The sequence below is a fragment of the Pteropus vampyrus genome, unplaced genomic scaffold, assembly GCF_000151845.1.
Source record: "Pteropus vampyrus isolate Shadow unplaced genomic scaffold, Pvam_2.0 Scaffold1, whole genome shotgun sequence".
Lineage (NCBI taxonomy): Eukaryota > Metazoa > Chordata > Mammalia > Chiroptera > Pteropodidae > Pteropus > Pteropus vampyrus.
The window spans coordinates 5,217,494-5,236,113 of NW_011888782.1; the positions used below are offsets into that span (position 1 = coordinate 5,217,494).

General features: G+C 32.6%; 1 protein-coding gene across 1 annotated transcript in view; it reads right to left on the minus strand.

The window, feature by feature from the left end:
- TBC1D5 (TBC1 domain family member 5) overlaps positions 1–18,620 on the minus strand; it is a 373,122-nt gene that overhangs the window by 306,797 nt on the left and 47,705 nt on the right. Inside the window, exon 2 of the mRNA XM_023527949.1 lies at positions 326–457. Within this exon, the coding sequence (XP_023383717.1) occupies positions 326–422 (97 nt within the window). The 5' untranslated portion in view covers positions 423–457. The remainder of the gene's footprint in view (positions 1–325; positions 458–18,620) is intronic.

The window sequence follows — 18,620 nt, forward strand, 5'->3', positions numbered from 1 at the left end:
ACTGCTTTAAAAGAAGTCTAACAAAGACCATTATGCATTTCAACAGCCTGATGCTGAAATAACTGTTTATGGTTTTTTAAAAACGAATGATAGTGCGTTAAAAATTTGGCTAATGCTTCTGTCTATAATGGAAAGTCGATATTCTGTGGTATTCATTGGTTTCAGAGTGCTGTATACCTACCTGTCCAGGGAAACGTTCTTAAAAGTTGCCCTGCTCAGCTTCATCAAGAGAACTTGCACACATAAATAAGGCAGGCATTGCTAACTGGAGACCCTCTGCTAGGTTTCCCAGCAACCCCAGAATGTAACTGCATACAAAACTCACCTCCACTCTTGTTTGAGTAACTCGACAAGGGGTCAAAACCCACTTCTTGTTCTTCTGGCTGCAGAGGATGTCTAGTTTCAGATAAGGAATGATACATTTTGAAAAGTGGACAACATCACCAAAAGTGACTACCTGGAAGATGAAAAATAGAAAAAATATGTGACTATTTGTTCTTTCTGCTATGACTGGGAATAAATATAAGACTGAAATAATTAAATGAACATTACAGACATTAACAAGTTTTCCACATATTCCCAGGACTGTTGTTACTACACATTAGTAGGCATATGCAAAGAAACAAAAAACGACACTAAATTTCCATTTCAAGAATTTCTCCCCAAATCTGAATTTCATTGGTAACCTTTTACCTCAATGTTCAATCACATTTATTGTCAATAAACTGCACAAAAGGTTAAATCATAAGTTAAATTATTGCCACATTTGCAACATCTTTTTGTTTTACTGCCAAAAGAATATACATTTACAATAGAAAGTTTCAGAATGTGGAAAATATAGCAAACTAAAATCATTCGTAATTATATTAGTATTACTGTTAACATTTCAGTTTATTATATATATCCCTGTCCTTGTTCTGGGCATTTAAAATATGTATTTTTTTAATGTGATGCATCATGCTAAACAAGCCGATTATATAAATTATCGTTATTTTCCTTCCCATAAAAAAATCTATATTAGCACTTCTAATGCATCCCCAGTATTCCATTATACAGCTGTAACAATTTATGCAACCAATTCTTTATTAGTAAACAGTCAGGATGCTTTCAGTTATTCAAAATCTTTGTGTCGCATCCATGACTACTGCCTTCCTTAGGATAAATTCCTATTGTAATTGCTGGACTAAAACATATATTTTTTAAAAAATAAAATTTGATGATATGTTTTTGGCAAATTGTGCTCTAGGAAGATTTGTACATAACAATTTGTTTCCCGTGGACCTTCATTAACAATGGGAACGAGTAATTCTTTTTTTTTTTTGACCGCTGAGACAGTCAAATCTTATATTGCATTTGCTTGATAACTAGTGAGATTACTGAAGACTGCATATGTTTTCTTTCATATGTTTATTGTCTTTCATAGATAGAGTTTATTATTATGATTGTCTTCATGATTTATAAGCATGCTTTAAATATTAAGAATATTAAACCTTTGTCATATGATACATACATTTTTTTCATAATGTGTCTGTCTTCAAATTATATGGCATTTTTGGGACATAAGTAATTTTTTCACTTTTATGTACCCAAATATATCTATGTCTCCTTTATGCCTCTGGTATTACGCTTACAAAGGCAAGATTATATAAATGACCAACTATATTTTCTTTTATCATTTTGAAGGTTTTTCTCCTCATTTCTATAAATACGATTTGATTAAAGATTTTTTAAATTAAATTATTTTTGAAGTTTCAAGCTACACTGACAGAAGCAGAGAGGCAAAATTAACAAGAGAGAAAGAAGAAGACTTTCATTGCCAACATACAGTAAGAATTCCTAAAGCTATAAATCCTAAATCCATAAATCTAGACAATATCCACTTATGTATGCAAATCAATCAACATATATTGAATTCTTACAATTGCAAAAAAGAAACAACAGGCCTAAAATGAAATCACTTGTGCTAAGCCCCACATCAGCAAACCAAGACCCAATACCTAACCTAATTGCAGTTTCAGCTTCTCCCAGGAACGTAACCTTTAACCAGTCAACCTGGAATTACCTGGTCACCACTATGAGGTAACCCACTTCTGACCCTATACCCAGGTTACCTAAAACCGAAACAATCTCTTTTCCCACTTATGCCTATGGAAGACTTTCATTTTGCACAGCAACTTAGAATTCCTCTCTGTTTACTAGATGGGATGCTGCCTGATTCATGAATCACTAAATAAAGCAAATTAGTTCCTCAATTTTACTCAGTTGAATTTTTGATACTATACAGAAGGAATTCTGGGGAATATAATCTAGTAGAGGATAGTAAAATGCAGATGATCAATTATATCTGATAAATTCTGCTAATCAAATGAACAGATTAAGAAATAAAGTCTTATGCTAAGGAGAAGTAAGGATCACCAAACTCAAATGCCTAATGGGGTCAGGCAAAAAGCATTATTAATTACAGTTAACGTCTACTGAGCAATGAGTATATGCTAATGAAAACCACTCTAAATGCTTCGTGTATACTCATCATTTCATCCTTCCAACAATGCTATGACGTATCTTCATCATCATTTTTATTTTACTCAAGAAAAAACTGAGGAATAGAGAGATTAAGTAATTTGTCTATCATCACACGATTAGCAGGTGTTGAAGCCAGAATTTGTACCCATACTGTTTGGCTATAGAACTCACATTCTTTACTCCTATACTACATTTGGCTCCCATTAATGAACAAAAGAAACAGACAAGGTATAAAACAAGGAGGTATAAGAGGATAGGATCTGTGAATAATTGGAACGTCCTTTATTCTGCTTTAACTTTTACAAGACAAGCTAGAAATCCAGAATTTTATGTGAAATCACTTTACTTGAAAGTGTTGGCAAATAATTCAAATTAAAAAAAATTATGTGGAACAGATTAAACATATTTCAAAATTGTATTTGGCCCATGGACAACTATTTTAATGTAAGATTCATTTTTCTCTATACATTTTGTTATACTTTTAAAAATACAAGAGTAAACATTTGAAAAAGCATATTCCAAGTTAACTGCCAGATTTCCTCAAATTTTCTTTAATGTCTTATCCATGTTTTCATATCATTACCTTAATTTCTTATTTTTATAGTATACTTCCACTGTTACAGACTTCACATACCTAAACTATACAAATAAGGGGATTTTATGTATTCTAAATTTTATAAGAAATAGACAAGTGACAAGCAAATTGATATCAAAGTATATTTTTTTAAAGGACATATAAAAACCTTTCTATAGCTAAAATATAATACTCTACAATATGAGATGTTCGTATATTTATTCAAGATGCTCAAAGCTGCTTAATGTCTTTTTGACTCTTTAGAAAAAGTTAAGTTCAAGAAGCCACTTGATTTTAGCTTTAATAATAATTCTTTACAAATTGACAAGACTATGGTAATTCTCAATAACCAGAATACAAAATTTACCAAGTACACCAGTCTACAACCATTCTAACAATCAGGCATCTACTATATTATAATTTATTATGCCTATAGACTGAAACAGAGTCACCGAAATGCTTTTATAATTAAAGCAAACCTGATGAATAGTAACAGAGTTATTTTGAAGAAATCTGTTGCAAAAAAAGTTGAGATAATGTTCTTACTTTTCTTTTAATTATGGATTTAAATAATCTAGTTTAAAAGTAACTTATTAAGCAGGTGCTGCTTTGTTTTTTGTTTTGTTTTAAATACAAATGGCTATTTTAGCTTTCTAGAATAAAAACAATATTTAAGAGTGTTGGTTACTGCTATTGTGATTATCTTATAAAATTGCAATATAATGTTGCAATTTTATAAGATAAATGTGAAATAATTTTCTTAAGAATTTTCCAACTTGTGTCCTGTGACTATACCAACAAGCATAAATATTTCACTACTACAAAGCAGAACACCAAAGGTTTTTAAACAAATAAATCTATATTTATTTTAATCACTATTATGAATTAATCTTTACCTATAAATATCAGGCTATAAGAAAATATTTGATAAGAATTCAAACAAAGAATTAAGAAAATAATTTTTTGGTTTGAAAATTTTAAGATAATCACTATCAAAGTCAAAATGGCATAAATATTTTGAAACTCATAATAGACCATTACATTTTATATTTATATTATAAACTCAAACTTCTATACTTGGTATGCTTTAATCTGCTTTGCACAGAATCTAGATATATAGAGAGAAAAATATATAATAACCAAAATATAAATGACTCCTCAAATCCATAATTGATGGATTTCAGTTTTCTTAAATAATACCAAGCTGTCTCTAGAATTTTCCTGATTGACAAAAATAGTGTTCAAATAACTTCTAAAAGTAAAGGCAACCTTATTTTTTCTAATTCAGAAAACACAGCAATATACTTTCCAAGACCTGAGAAAGGAGATAGCTCTTTCTTTGCTATACTTACTATAAATAACAGTTCCTGCTTCACATGAACTCAAATTCAAAAAAGTCAAAACTGGTTGTAGAATATGGTGTTACTGCTATCTTGGTTACAGGAATTGACACATTAGGCTAAAACTGCCATTTAAAATACAAATCTAATCCTAAGGGCAGTTGTATTGGCTTCAAAATTCTGGTTCTTGCAGTATTAAATCTTAAGATAAAAGTGATCTGTCTGAAAAAAAGAAAGTCGTATGAAATAGTTCATATTTAATTAAAGAGTAGGAGTTTAGCACTAAAGCTTAGAAAACAGTTTTAAAGTCTATTAAATAAAATTTCAAAATAATATTATTTTTCATGTAAACTGAAGCAACACAAGCAGTCTCTGAAAATTTTAAATTATTAGCATTGTACAGAGAAAACAGCAGGTTAATTGAATAAAATTTTCTCTTTTAAAATGGCATCATATAATCAAAGCCTCTAGAAAAATAATATATTCCTTCTAAATCTGAAGTTCTATGTATTTCGGTTTGTATTCATTCTTTCACTGTTTTTAATACACAGGCATAGAATTAGCATTCTGAATTGTGTCTTCTAAAGACATTCATATTCAGAAAGCTCATATAAGCATACTTCATTCATTTAAATTCTTGACTGATGGTAAACTTTAAAGTCTAACACTGAAATGACAGAGTAATATTACTTTACATAAAGATATCTCCTGTAAGAAAAGCATATCAAAGCACTTAAATGAACTATTTCCAGAGCACCAGTATAAAAGGGGGAGAGAATACAGCATAATAAGTATCTGTTACAGGTAGCATGCATTTACAATGCTGGGTATAACATCTTGGCTATAAAAGCAAGAAACTTTGATACAAGCTATATTTTCAAATCAAAATACAGAGTAATTAAACATTATGTATAAAATTGACAAAAAAAATTTATTCAGAAATGTTGGTAAATTCGATCATGGAAATAATGATGTCCAAAAGTATTAATTATAAGGGAGAGAAAGAGGTAGAAAAGGAGGAAGGAAGAAAAGGAAAGAAAGAGAGGAAGGGGATGGGAGAAAAGGAGGGAGGAAGGGAGGGAGGGAGGGAAAGCAAAAAATGGAAAGAAGTTTTATTTTTAAATTCTACCATTCTTTAATGTAAGGGGGTTACATTGGATTTTAAATACGTTAATTAAGTATTAAAATCAATCATCTGAAAGTCTTAATATTTAATATTGGTTAGATTGTATATCAAAGTAGTTTTATTATTTATTTACTCCAAACCTTTTCAGAATACTTTGTCTGACAACAGGGGGGTCTGTTTTTCACAAGATAAATGCATTTACAATGCCAAATAAATTATATATAAAAGCATTTGTCTTGATACACATCATTCAATATTAAATATCACCCATTGGTAAAATCCTGAAACCACACAACTGTACTGCTCAAGTGTTGTCTATTAAATAGGTATAAATCTATAATAAGGATCTATATACTAAGAACAGTGATCAAAAGAAAATTAGAACAAATTTAATCTTTACAATTCCATGCTATCAAAACAAGATGTTTAGGTTAAACAATCCACTATAAAAATACTAGACTCATAAACAATATACATAATCAGAAATATGTAGAATATAATACATGAAAGGTCACAAGTGAGCTTAAATATTCTATATTACAAAACAAGAATATAATTCACCTGTCACTATTCAAATGCTATGAAGTCATAGAAAATGGCAATTAAGACCATAAAAAAAAAAAAAAAAAAAAAAAAAAAAACAAGAGAAATCGAGCATTATAAATATAGAGCTAAAGTGGCCTAACACAAAGCTCTCCACAGTATAGCCTCATATGGTTTCAGAGTTCTCCTGAACAAATGCTCAAGATGCATCTGGTGACTAAAACGTTTGTTTGTATACAGAGATAAAAATACTACTTCCAATTGTTTCTGTCCCTATTTTACATAGATACCACCTCTATTAAACTATTCAGTCAGGTTTTCATAAAACCAAGGTAACTAACAATTAGTTTAAGAAGAATGAGCAATATCTGAAAAGAGAAAACTAATAATAACTTGGCCAATTATATTAAACTGATGATGATACTAAGAATAAGAAAAAGAAATGAATCACTGCTTTTCACATAAGTATCAAATCAAATCAAATCAAATTAAATCAAATCAAACATTTTGTTATAAAACAAACAAAAAACCTCCCTTTGGTGCAAACCTGGGGAGGCCTGAAGTGTTTTAGAAGCATACAACCAACTGTGGGGAGAGCCTTCTAAAAGACCATGTGGATCTGACATTTATCCCTTGGCTACAAGAGGTAGGGCTAGAAAATCCAAAGAAACTTCACTAAAGATAGCACTTTTAATTTAATATTAACGTAAAAAATATAGCATTTATTAGGAAGTAGGCACTATTTAGACACTTTTACACATAAATTCACTTAAACCTCCCAACAACTCTGTGTGGCTATTATTCCTTTTTATGTTAAGAAAACCAGAGGAATTAAGTAACTTATTCAAGGTCACACAGTTATTACTGGCAAAACCACCTCAAATGGCAACACTGATTTAATAATTGTCCTAAGAAAAATTAAACCAGGATTTATAGGATAGACTTTTAATTATGTTAACTACAATGTAATATAAAGAATTCTGATTTACTTATCTCCCATGCAAGCTTTTTTGAAATCTAGGATTATAAATTTATTAGGCCCTATATAGTTGCAAGGTGCTTTCTCAAATCACCATCTGAGAATAAATGAATATCTAGTGAGAAAAGAAAATAACAAGTAAGCTGTGGATGCAGGCATAACTTACATATGCCTCAGTAAAATTATAATTTATGAATAAGTCACACTGGACCTTTGAAGTCACTATCAAACAGCCAAAATTGTGAATGACCTAAATCCCCAAATGCTATGGATTCACATTACATCAATCACTACAGTACCAAGTGATATCACTGCAGGAAGGCCAAGAGCTGAGATGCATCACCTGATTCTGTCCAGAGTAGCTTGTTATATAAAAACATTTACACTTTCCTCCCTAAAAAGTTTCAGTCATACCTTTTTTCCATACCTATTCCCCTTCGTAAATTCTATGTATCAACTGAACACCCTACTTTTCTTTTGTGGCCTGGTGCCAGAGTAATTTCTCCTTGCTCCTCTAGGGCAGTATCTCCCTCACTGGGATGTAGCACAGGAGACCGCACGACAGTATTAAGTAATAAATGCCAGTAGTTAGAATATGAACACCCAAGTTTGCTCTATATTTCTGTCAACAGCATTAGTCTAGAGTCTTCTTACAGAGAAAAGTTATGTAATGGAAGACTTCAGGAGAAAGTTAATCTTTTATATTCAAGCATTTGCTTCACTTCTGGAATATTGCGGCTCCTAACACCCTACCTTTATCCTTCATCTCTCACCTAAACTCTTGCAATACCCTCCTAACGGGCCTCCTAGCTTCCATTCTTCCTTGCTGATAAAAACACTCTATATCACCTTCCCAACAAAATCCAAATTTTGTTCAGGCAACATGCTCCTGGAGAGGTATCAAGGAGATGAAGAGTCATAATTGTCCTAAGCCAATCTTGATGGTCCCAATTCCTTGTGCCAAATTGGTTGGAATGAGCCATTCAATGTGAATGGAAGTTGCTCAGGGGCTTCTAGTGGTTTTCCTCTCCATTTCTAAGACATATACTCTTAATTGCAGTAAATTAATCAATCCTAGACTCACCTTACCTTTAGCCTTCTTGCTATACATAACAGAATTCTTACTGTATTACCCAATAGAGATTTTGTTATTGCCAGCTGAAATCAGCCTAACATAGCTGCCTCTTACAATCTACTGCCACATGATATCCAATGAGATTTTTTTCATTGTAAATCATTTCTCAACATACTTAGCATAAAACCCAAACTCTTTAAGTCCAGGCACACGCTTAACCCTCTGACATCATTCTCCCCCTCCCTCAGTGTGCTTGGCCACATAATACTTCTTTCTATTCTTTAAACAAAAGAACAGCTCACTGCCACTTTAGGTCTTTGCACATCTCCATTTCCTTTGCTGCGAACACTCAGCCCCTTAATATCATTCAGGTATCTGCTCAAATTCAGGTCAGCACAGAAAGCTTTACCTGGAGCATATCTAATACACTGGCAAATCTTGCCGATTCTACCTTCAAAATAAAATCAAGAATTGGATCATTCTGTACCACAGTCGTCACCCTGATCTAGGTCACTGCCAACCGTGGCATAACTATTTAGTTGCCTCCAATAAGTCTTGTTGTTTCTAACCTGGGCATCCATTTACTCACAGCTGCCTGAGTGATCTACTTAAAATTTAACTCAGTTCACGTCTCACCTCTGCTCAAAACTTTCCAGTGGCTTCCCATCTCACTCAGAACAAAATACAAAATCTTTACAAAACTGTACATGATCTCGGCCACAGCTACTGTTTTGAATTTTAATGCTCTAATCCTCCCCCTTGCCACTCAAGCCCTCCAGCCCTAATGGCCTCGTTACAGTTCCTCAAATGTGCCAAGCAGGTTCTTGCCACAGGGGCCTTTGTACTTTCCTCAGTTCCAAAACATTTTCCTCAGATATCCACATGGTTCTCTTCCCCCACTGCCTTTAAGTTCAGGCTCAAACATTGCCTTATTTGTGAGGTCACCCATGATTACAGGCCCACATTCAGCATACAGCCTCCCATACTCTTCATCCCATTACCCAGCTTTACTTTTCTTATAACATTTATCACTACCTATTACCACATATTACATATTACTTCACCCTCTTATTATCAGTTCTATGAATGCAAAGGCTTTATTTATTTTATTCACTACTGTATCTCTCATATCTGGAAGGTATATATTATTTTTTTTATATTATGGCCTTCCTGATAATAGTTGGAAAGAGTCCAATAAGGTACAATGAAAGGAAATCTAATTGAATTCAAGTCAGTTATTAATTTAAATCAGTTTTTCAAGAATTCCTAGGTGCATGCCAGGGATGTATATTAGCACAAAATAAATGTTAAAGAGATTAGAATTAAAGATATTTGAGAAGACAGATCCCATAAAACAGACCAGAAATTAGGTAATTAAGATCTTCTAATAATCACTTTAAAGAAGCAATGACTGGTCCTCTGGGTGAAAGTCAGCACCAGACCCAGGGCCCTCACTTAGGAGAGCCTGAGGCAGCTAAACAAACACTTGGTCTGTGCTACTGTTCAGCACACACTCAAAACCACAGAATAGGAGAAGAGAATTCAAGTTCCCTGCGGACCACCAGGCTCTCAGACACACCTACACACTTTCTTCTGCCATCTTCACTCATCAAAACCTAAATTATATGGGAAACTGCTATATTTAACCTTGCCCTTTGGCTAGAAATCCTATGGAAAACATGGAAGACCAAAGACAGCAAGAAAGCTTCTGTGCATTTTGCCTAGCCTATGACCTGTGCTCTGTGAGTCAACGCTATCCACTTATAGGAAAAAATAATCCATTGCTTGTTCAGGACTAGAACTAGAGACCACCTCTTAAGCACACTAGCATAGTAGATGAGACTGCCATAAGGCCTTGCATTTCAACTGAAAATGTTTAGATTGAGAAATTTCTGAGAAACAAGTAATATATTGTTATACAATATACAACCTTTACAAAGTTAACCACTCATTAAAAAATAATAAAATAGTAAGAAAAAGAAAAGAAAAGAATAATAAATAATGTGTAGGCCAATGATGAGAATATACTATAAACCAATGATTGAGATTAATCAAATTAATGAAGTTCATGAATAAAGTTAACCATTAAAATTTCCGAGTATCCTTATGCACATTAACAAAAAATGGAATATTTCAGTGATAAAAATAAATTTGAAAGTATTTTAGTATAACATCTGGTTTATATTTGACATCGAGTATATGATATCTTGTGGTTAATCTTTTAAGTCAATTTTATTAAAAATACACATATATAAACACATTGAAAGTATGCTATATAACTCTATGTCTACTTGTTTTGAAAGATATTTTTACTTTTATTTCAATTATCTATTTTTTCTTCAGAAGAAATTAAATTCTAGATAAAGGATGGCATTTTTTAATTAAAGAAATTTTATCTATTTGTTAATCTCATATAATACCTATCTGATGAGTGATGGGAGGATTAAATAAGATCATGTGTGGGAACATATACTAAAGACTGCAGAGGAACCAAGATTCACTGTCATAGTTTACTGACAATAATAATCAATATTAAAAATTCTTCATAAGACAGCAGATGTATGACTAAATCTTTTGAAGATTACATTGCTAACTAAAAGGTGGTGCAGACTGTAAGTAGAGAGTAAAAACTGACTAGATGAGGGAGGAAGGGTATTCTTGGCAGAGGAAACATGCAAGGGCTCAGAGGACAGAGAGTACATGCACATTCAGAGGACAGAGAGTACATGCACATTCAGAGGACAGAGAGTACATGCACATTCTATTCAAAGTAGTAAGGAGTCAGGCCCAGCTTAGTTCATGATCAGGCTCAGGAAGGAGACAAAGACTATATAAGGAATGGCTTACAGATCACACTTCAGGTTCTAAGCAGTGTTCTAAGGGCAGCGGAAGCCACTGAATACTTTCAAGTAAAGAGGAAACATCTCCTGCTGCTTCTCCACATTTAATCTTTCTTCAGCTGTACCAAACTGTGTAACTCAGAACTTCCACACATGTGGCTCCTATGCCTGCTACTACTATCCTGACCTTCTTTGCCTAACCAATTACTACCTGTTCCTAAGATTCAGCTCAAAAGTCACCTTCCCTTAACATTCCTTCCCCCATTTTGATACAGAGGCCTATTTATCTTGTGTTTAACTCCAAACTAACATTAACCATTCTTTAGTATAAAGGCTGATGTTCCATTAACCTCTACTCTTTCTAAGGAGAGAGAATGTGTTTTCTTCATCTACAGTCCAAGGTACCAGCATATAAGAACTTGCAAAAATCAATTATTCAATAAATCAATAAAACCCAAAAGACACACAATATAGTATAATTCCCAGATATGAAGATTGAATTATACTTGTTCTTACACACAAGCATACAAACTGAAATGATTTAAAAGCATCTTGACGTATGTTAAAGGAACAAATATCATCTTAGATTACACTGTTGGAGCTACAGGAACTGAACTATACCCCGTATTGTTTAATATGACCTAAAATACTGATTTAACAAATACATATTGAACACCTAACTAGGGGCCAAGTACTACAGCATTGATCCTCATAGCAAATGCAAATTCGATAAGCAGTGAGCTTAATTCTATACACTGCATGGTGAAAATTACCACCATGATACTGCATGCACTGAAATGTAGTATTCACTTTCAACTGTAACTTTGGATACTCTCATCAGATAACAAACTAGATTACTCAGAATGTTTTTTTTTCCCCATGAAATCAAAAACCTTTTTGAAATGTCAGACTTGAACATCATAAAATTATACAGAATGATGAGGAACCCAAGCTTATAGTGCATATAAATATGAGAGCATATTAGGCTGCATTTAATTACCAGTTCAAACAACAACCTGATCTAACCTTTGACAAGTAAAATAAATGTTCTGAATAATTTAACTAAAGCAAACATTTGCTGTTAATGCTGGCTAATTATAGTAAGAGCTGGAAAGAGAAGGGGAAGAGAGATGACGAAGAGAAGGGAAGAGAAGTAGGGATAAAAAAATTTTAATTAAGGTTGAGATCTGCAACTATTCATTGAAACATGATTTTTTTACAATGAATTTAATTCACATAAAAGGGCAAAGTCAGTAGAGCAAAGTTGCTTTATACATACTTAAATAAAGAAACATTAAAGATAATTATAGAGCTCATTCTTTCAGTCAATAAAAATCACCGATTATCATGGGATCAGGAAAACTAGGTATAGATGAATTAAGTTACAATCACCTCCTTCACTCAAGGGGCTCAAAGTTTATTGTGGAAAGAGCTCAGGATATGGGCTGCCAGACTTAGCATTAATAATTAATTGAAATAATTAATTAAAATAAAATTAAAATACTGATGCCCAGTTAAATTTGAATTTCAAAAAACCAACAAAACCAATATTTGGAATATACTAAAAAGTATTCACTATTTATCTGCAATTCAAATTTAAAAGTGTATTGTATATTTCCTCTGACAACCCTACCAGTAGATAAAGATGAATATCTATGGGAAAATATGGAGCTCCTACAGTATGTCCACTGTAGGAGCTCCAGAATTAAATGAGATCAAAACTCTGAAAGGATGAGATCCCAAAAGAATTTACTCAAAGGAGGAAAGAGCTGTTTTTCCAGTGCTGGTATCTAATTGCTAATGAGAAAGGCCAAAATGTCCTACTCAAATGTACTGACCCAGCCCCAGAGAAACTTGTTTTTCAATTGCCCTAAGGAGTTCAAAGAAATATAATAATAAACAAGTGAACAAAAACTTCTGAATGGAAATCAAATTGCAGAAAAATGAAACATCCTAACAAAAGTCCAGGAGCCACTGAGGATCCTATTGGGTGGAGACAGAGTTTATGACTATTCTTACACTGAGATTATCTTACCCCTCTCCTCCCCCCACAAAAAATAGGTACATTTAGAAAAAAAAAGTCAAAAAAATTGAACTTTGTGAATTTTTTGAGACTACTCTTATTTAAATAGATAACATTTTCATTCTCATATTGTAAATAAAATGTTAATATGCATGATAGTGCATAAGCTCTAAATGTAACCCTAAATTTAAAAAAGTTTAATAATGTGAAGATTGCTATACTCCATACGAAAATTGCCAAATTAATTAATTATTAACTTCAGAAATGACTAGTATATTTGCTCATGGAGTAGAAACTTCTATATACTTGGGCATAAGAACCAAGAAGCCTCAGTACGAATATGAAAATGTTTCAGTTGTAATAGAAGGTGATCATTATTAATATAGACAAGAAAAACTCCAATTCTCCAACTTGATGACACACAAATATATACAGACTTTATAAAATACCAGGAAATGACAATCATTTAAAATATTAAAACTTACTATAAAATGAATTTGAGTTTCATTGGACAGTGATATGACTTGAGGGTTTCTCTCAGAATCTTTGATATCCATGTTGATTGTAATGGTTCCATCTTTACCCAAAAGAGACCTGTGCCTATAACTTCTGTCTGTATGTTTTCTAATCCCCAAACCACTTAGAAGTCCATGTAAGCTAACTGATATATATGTATAGGATAAAAATGTAAACATAATAGGACCTTAAAAAGAAAGTAAAACTGTTTAGATTTTACTTTCATGAGAGGGAATGTTTAAACCATTGACAAAACGAAAGATAGATAAGGAAGAAAGGAATAATTTAAAAAGACAGAAGACAATACATAGTGCTCACAGAATATTCTGATGTCACAAAACATAAAGGTTCTATGGATACTGCTGAAGAATTTTTCAAGTCATCAATGCATACTAAAGAACAGAATAATTCCATAAATTCCATGTAGAACAAATGAAGACCTGAAAAAGTTTATAAAAGGGAGCAATTAACAAAACAAATAAATACACAAATAGTAATGTGGGTGTAGAAGCACTACAGAGGGGATACACAAATAGTATGCCAATTCCTAGAGAATTTTACTAGCAAAAATATTTATCTCTTTCTTCCTGTGTATACACTTAGGCAGAAGATAATAGTAGCACAATATCTCAAAACTTCATTTTATACCACAATAAAAAGTTTAAAAGTACATTAGACAACTACAATACTTGCCATACTAATTTAAATGAAATCATTGCATAATTTTAAAACTTTGATAATCTGACAAACTTTATGCTATGCTTTGTCATTTGTAAAGCAATGACACAGTCCTTTGAAATTATAATGTTCCATTTATACACTGAATTAGATAAATAGATATCTGTAGAGTCTGGAAACTATTTAAGACCTAGAAATTTTGTCTTAATTTCTAATGGGAATAAACAGGATCAAGCATTTTCAGTGATATTATCAAAGTAATTTTTTCCTATTTTTTTTTTTTTGTATAAATAGAGGCTTTCAAAACCTGATAATCATTCACCCTCATTAGTTCAAATATACTCACTTTCACTTAAGCACATTTTTACAGTCTTCCTTGGTGAAGAAATGTTTTTATGCTATAACTTTAAAAGCTATAAATACATACTATTTTAATTTGAAGTGAAAGATTAAGATTGCTACTTATTTTTAATATAGTAGACTTTGTGCAAAGTAGTGTGAAGCTCCAAGTTTTTACTAAGTATCTGAGAAAGGTCACTAGTTATTTAAATAAATGTGATAAGTAAATAAGTGGTCAAAGCAGTAACCTTACATGATTTAGTTACAAAAATACATTGGTATGATCTATTCTCTTCCTCATATTTGAAAACCTAATTCTTTGCCTTCTAATACACGGATTATTTACATATAGCACGCATCATTCCTTATAGAGTCAGTCTAGTAATTTATTGATAAAATGAGTCTTAGCACCAAAAAAAGGAATCTATATTCTTTAGCTATTACTACAATTTAATATTGGACATAGTTGAAATTCTTAATGTCTTTCTTTAAATCATCTCACTTTGAAAATAATTTTATTAAGCACCCTAAAGAAGTCTGCACAAAATAGCAATTGTGAGCCCATATGGTAGGACACATACATGAAGCTAAATAAGTAACTAGATATAAAAAAGGATGAAATAATTTTCATGAGAATGTTAAAAAAAATAAAATAAAATTTAAGATATCATACTTTAACATTTAATATATCTTATTTTGATGACAACTCTATTAATTTTAATCTAGGAGTGAAATTGCTGGATCAAATCATTTCCCCATCTTCAACTCTAACAAAATATTGCCAAACTTTTATCTAAAGTGGCAGTACCAATTTAAGTGTTGTTACGGGAGAATCCTTACTTTCCATTTCCTTGCTAGCTCTGAGTATCATGAGCCATTTTACTTTTTGCCAATCCGAATTGTAGTTTTAATTAGCATCTTCCTGACTGCTTCTTGACTGAAAATCTTTTCAACTGTTGTATTAGTCAGGGTTCTCCAGAAAAAAAGAACCAAGAGGAGATTACATATACACTAAGAGATATACAGAAAGCTTCGTTTGCTTACTTATTTAGAGACATTTATTATAAGGAATTGGCTCCCATGATTACAGAAACTGGCAAGTTCAATGTGCAAGGGGGGGCAAGCAGGCTAAAGATCCAAGGAAAAGCTGATGTTCTAGTTTGAAGGATGTCAGGAGGAGCCAATATTCTGGTTTGAAGGCCATTAGGCAGGAAAAGACGATGATGTACATGAAGTCCAAGTCAGTCTACTGTGGTTTCAGTTGCTGGGGGAGAGGTCAGTCTTTTGTTCTGTTCTAGCCTTCAATTGATTAGATGAGGCCACATTATGAAAACCAACCTGCTTTGCATCTATTTAAATATTAATTTCATCCAACACACCGTCACAGAAACACCCATAATAATCTCTGACCACATATCTGGGCATCCCATGGTCCAATCAGGTTGACACATAAAATTAAGCATTCACATCTATTTATTGGCCACTTAGGTCCCCTTTTTTGAGAGCTGCCTGTTCATATCTTTTGCCTAATTTTCAACTGGACTGTCTTTTACTTAAGGATTTTTTTAAAAAATAAATGGATACATAATTTTAATATAGTATTGAAAAATCAAAAGTACACTGTACATTATACCATCATTCATGTACACTTTAAATGGTCCCTATATGGTGAATTATATTGCAGGATGTATTTTGAAAAAAAAAAAAAGATTAAAAAAAACAAATTTCCCTTTGTAAATATGGAATAATGAACAATAAATTATGATCCTGAATAAGAAAGAGAAATGATTATGATATTTTGTTCAATGTCCTTCTCTGTGCTTAAGAAATGTTTGTACTATTGATGATTACTAATATTTTATTGAATGCTTACTAAATACCAGACACTGTGCTTTACATTACTATCACATTCGATGTGCTCAGCAATCTTATCTGAAAGGCAACATTATTTTCCCTATTTTATATAGGTGGATATTGAGGCTAGCAGGTCAAGGCTCTCAACCCCAGGTCACACACTAAGTGGCAATATGAATTTAGACTTCTTTAGAAAATCATGTAAGATCCTTCAGGCTTCCCACGATGTACGATGACACTGAGAAAGAAGCACCAGGGAAGAAAGGAGGGCGACATCCTTGTCTTGAGACTTACAATCTGTCAGGAGGTGGAATACGGGAAATATACAGACCACGTAATGAAAGACAGAATGTCACACAAAAGGAGCTGTATTACAACAGCTTTAACTCTACAAGGTCAAGGGATAATTATGGGGAACTAGAAAGACTTCACAGAAAAAGAGAATGTCTAGGACAGGCTTTGAAAGAAGAGTAACATTTTGACAGGCACAGATGGGCAGAAAGAGATGATCAGAGGTCATCTCAAAAAAGATTGTTCCAAATGAAGCAAAATGAACAACAAAATAGTAAATGCCTATATTTGAAAAAGGGAAATCTGCAATGAGAAAAAAGGCAGCTGCAAAAGATATATACTATCATATGAAATGCAAATGATTAACAATAAAATTTTACATTTAAATAGCACTTTGAAGTTTACAAAAACTTTCACATATACCATGTATTCTCAACAGGAGTGACACTGTCCTTGAGAAGAAAAATGGTTATTGGGGTGGGGGTGGGGAATCTTACATATTATAAGGGTTTCTGGCCCTCCAACAGACCTCAGTATATAAACAGATACACAGTATATCTGTGTAAACCTGAGGTATTAAAACTTCAGGTGAAATGGGAAAAATTAGGAGAAAAAACTTTTAAAGGCTTTTTAGGGGAGTAATAATGAAAAAACGTTTGACAAGCACTGACAAATACTACCTCATTTAACCCAACCATCTAATGGGTAAGAAGGGTATTAGTCTCCTTTTTAAAAAGCATATGAGAGAAATAAAATTGGAAGAGTTAAATAAATGAACAAAAGAGAGAAATAGGTAGTTCACAGAAAAAGGGAATGCTACAATTTTCCCCTTCAGTTTGAATGTGGACGCTACCTGATATCACACTATAAGACTACAGTAATCAAAACAGCATGGTACTAGCATAAAAACAAAAACATATATCAATGGAACAAAATAGAGAGTCAAGAGATAAATCTATACCTACATGGTCATTTATTCTGTGACAAAGGAGCCAGGAATATACAATAGGGTAAAAACAGCCTATTCAATAAATGGTGTTGGGAATACTGGACAGATACATGCAAAAAAATAAAACTGGACCTGGACCACCTCCTTACACAAGAATAAATTCAAAATGGATTAAAGACTTAAATGTAAGACCCAAATCCATAAAACTTCTAAAACATAGGCAGTAAACTCTTTGGTATTGCCATTAGTAATTTTTTCCTGATATATCTCCTCAGATAAGGGAAACAAAAGAAAAAATAAACAAACGAGACTAGTCAAACTAAAAAGTTTTTGCACAGCAAAGAAAACCATCAACAAAACAAAAAGACAACCTACTGAATGGGAGAAGATATTTCCAATGAAAAATCTGACAAGGGATTAATATCCAAACTTTATAAAGAACTCATACAACTCAGCACCAAAAAAACAAACAAACAAACAATCCAGATATTCCTCCAAAGAGGAAATACAGATGGCCAATAGACATATAAAAGGATGCTCAAGGTCACTAATCATCAGAGAAATGCAAATTAAAACCACAGTGAGATATCATCTCACACTTGTCAGAATGGCTATCATCGGTAAATCAAAGAACAACAAATGTTGGCAAGGATGTGGAGAAAAGGAAACCTGGCACTGTTGGTGGGATTGCAAATTGGTATAGCCACTCTCAAAAAGTTAAAAATAGAACTACCTTTTGATCCAGCAATTCCACTTCTGCGTATCTATACAAAGAAAACTAAAACTCTAGTTCATAAAGATCTATGCAGCCCTGTGTTCACGGCAGCACTATTCACAATAGCCAAGATATGGAAGCAGCCTAAGTGCCCATCAATAGACAACTAAATAAAGAAGTTATTGTACATATTTACAATGGAATATTACTCAGCTATTTAAAAAAAAATGAAATCTTACCATTTACAACAACAAG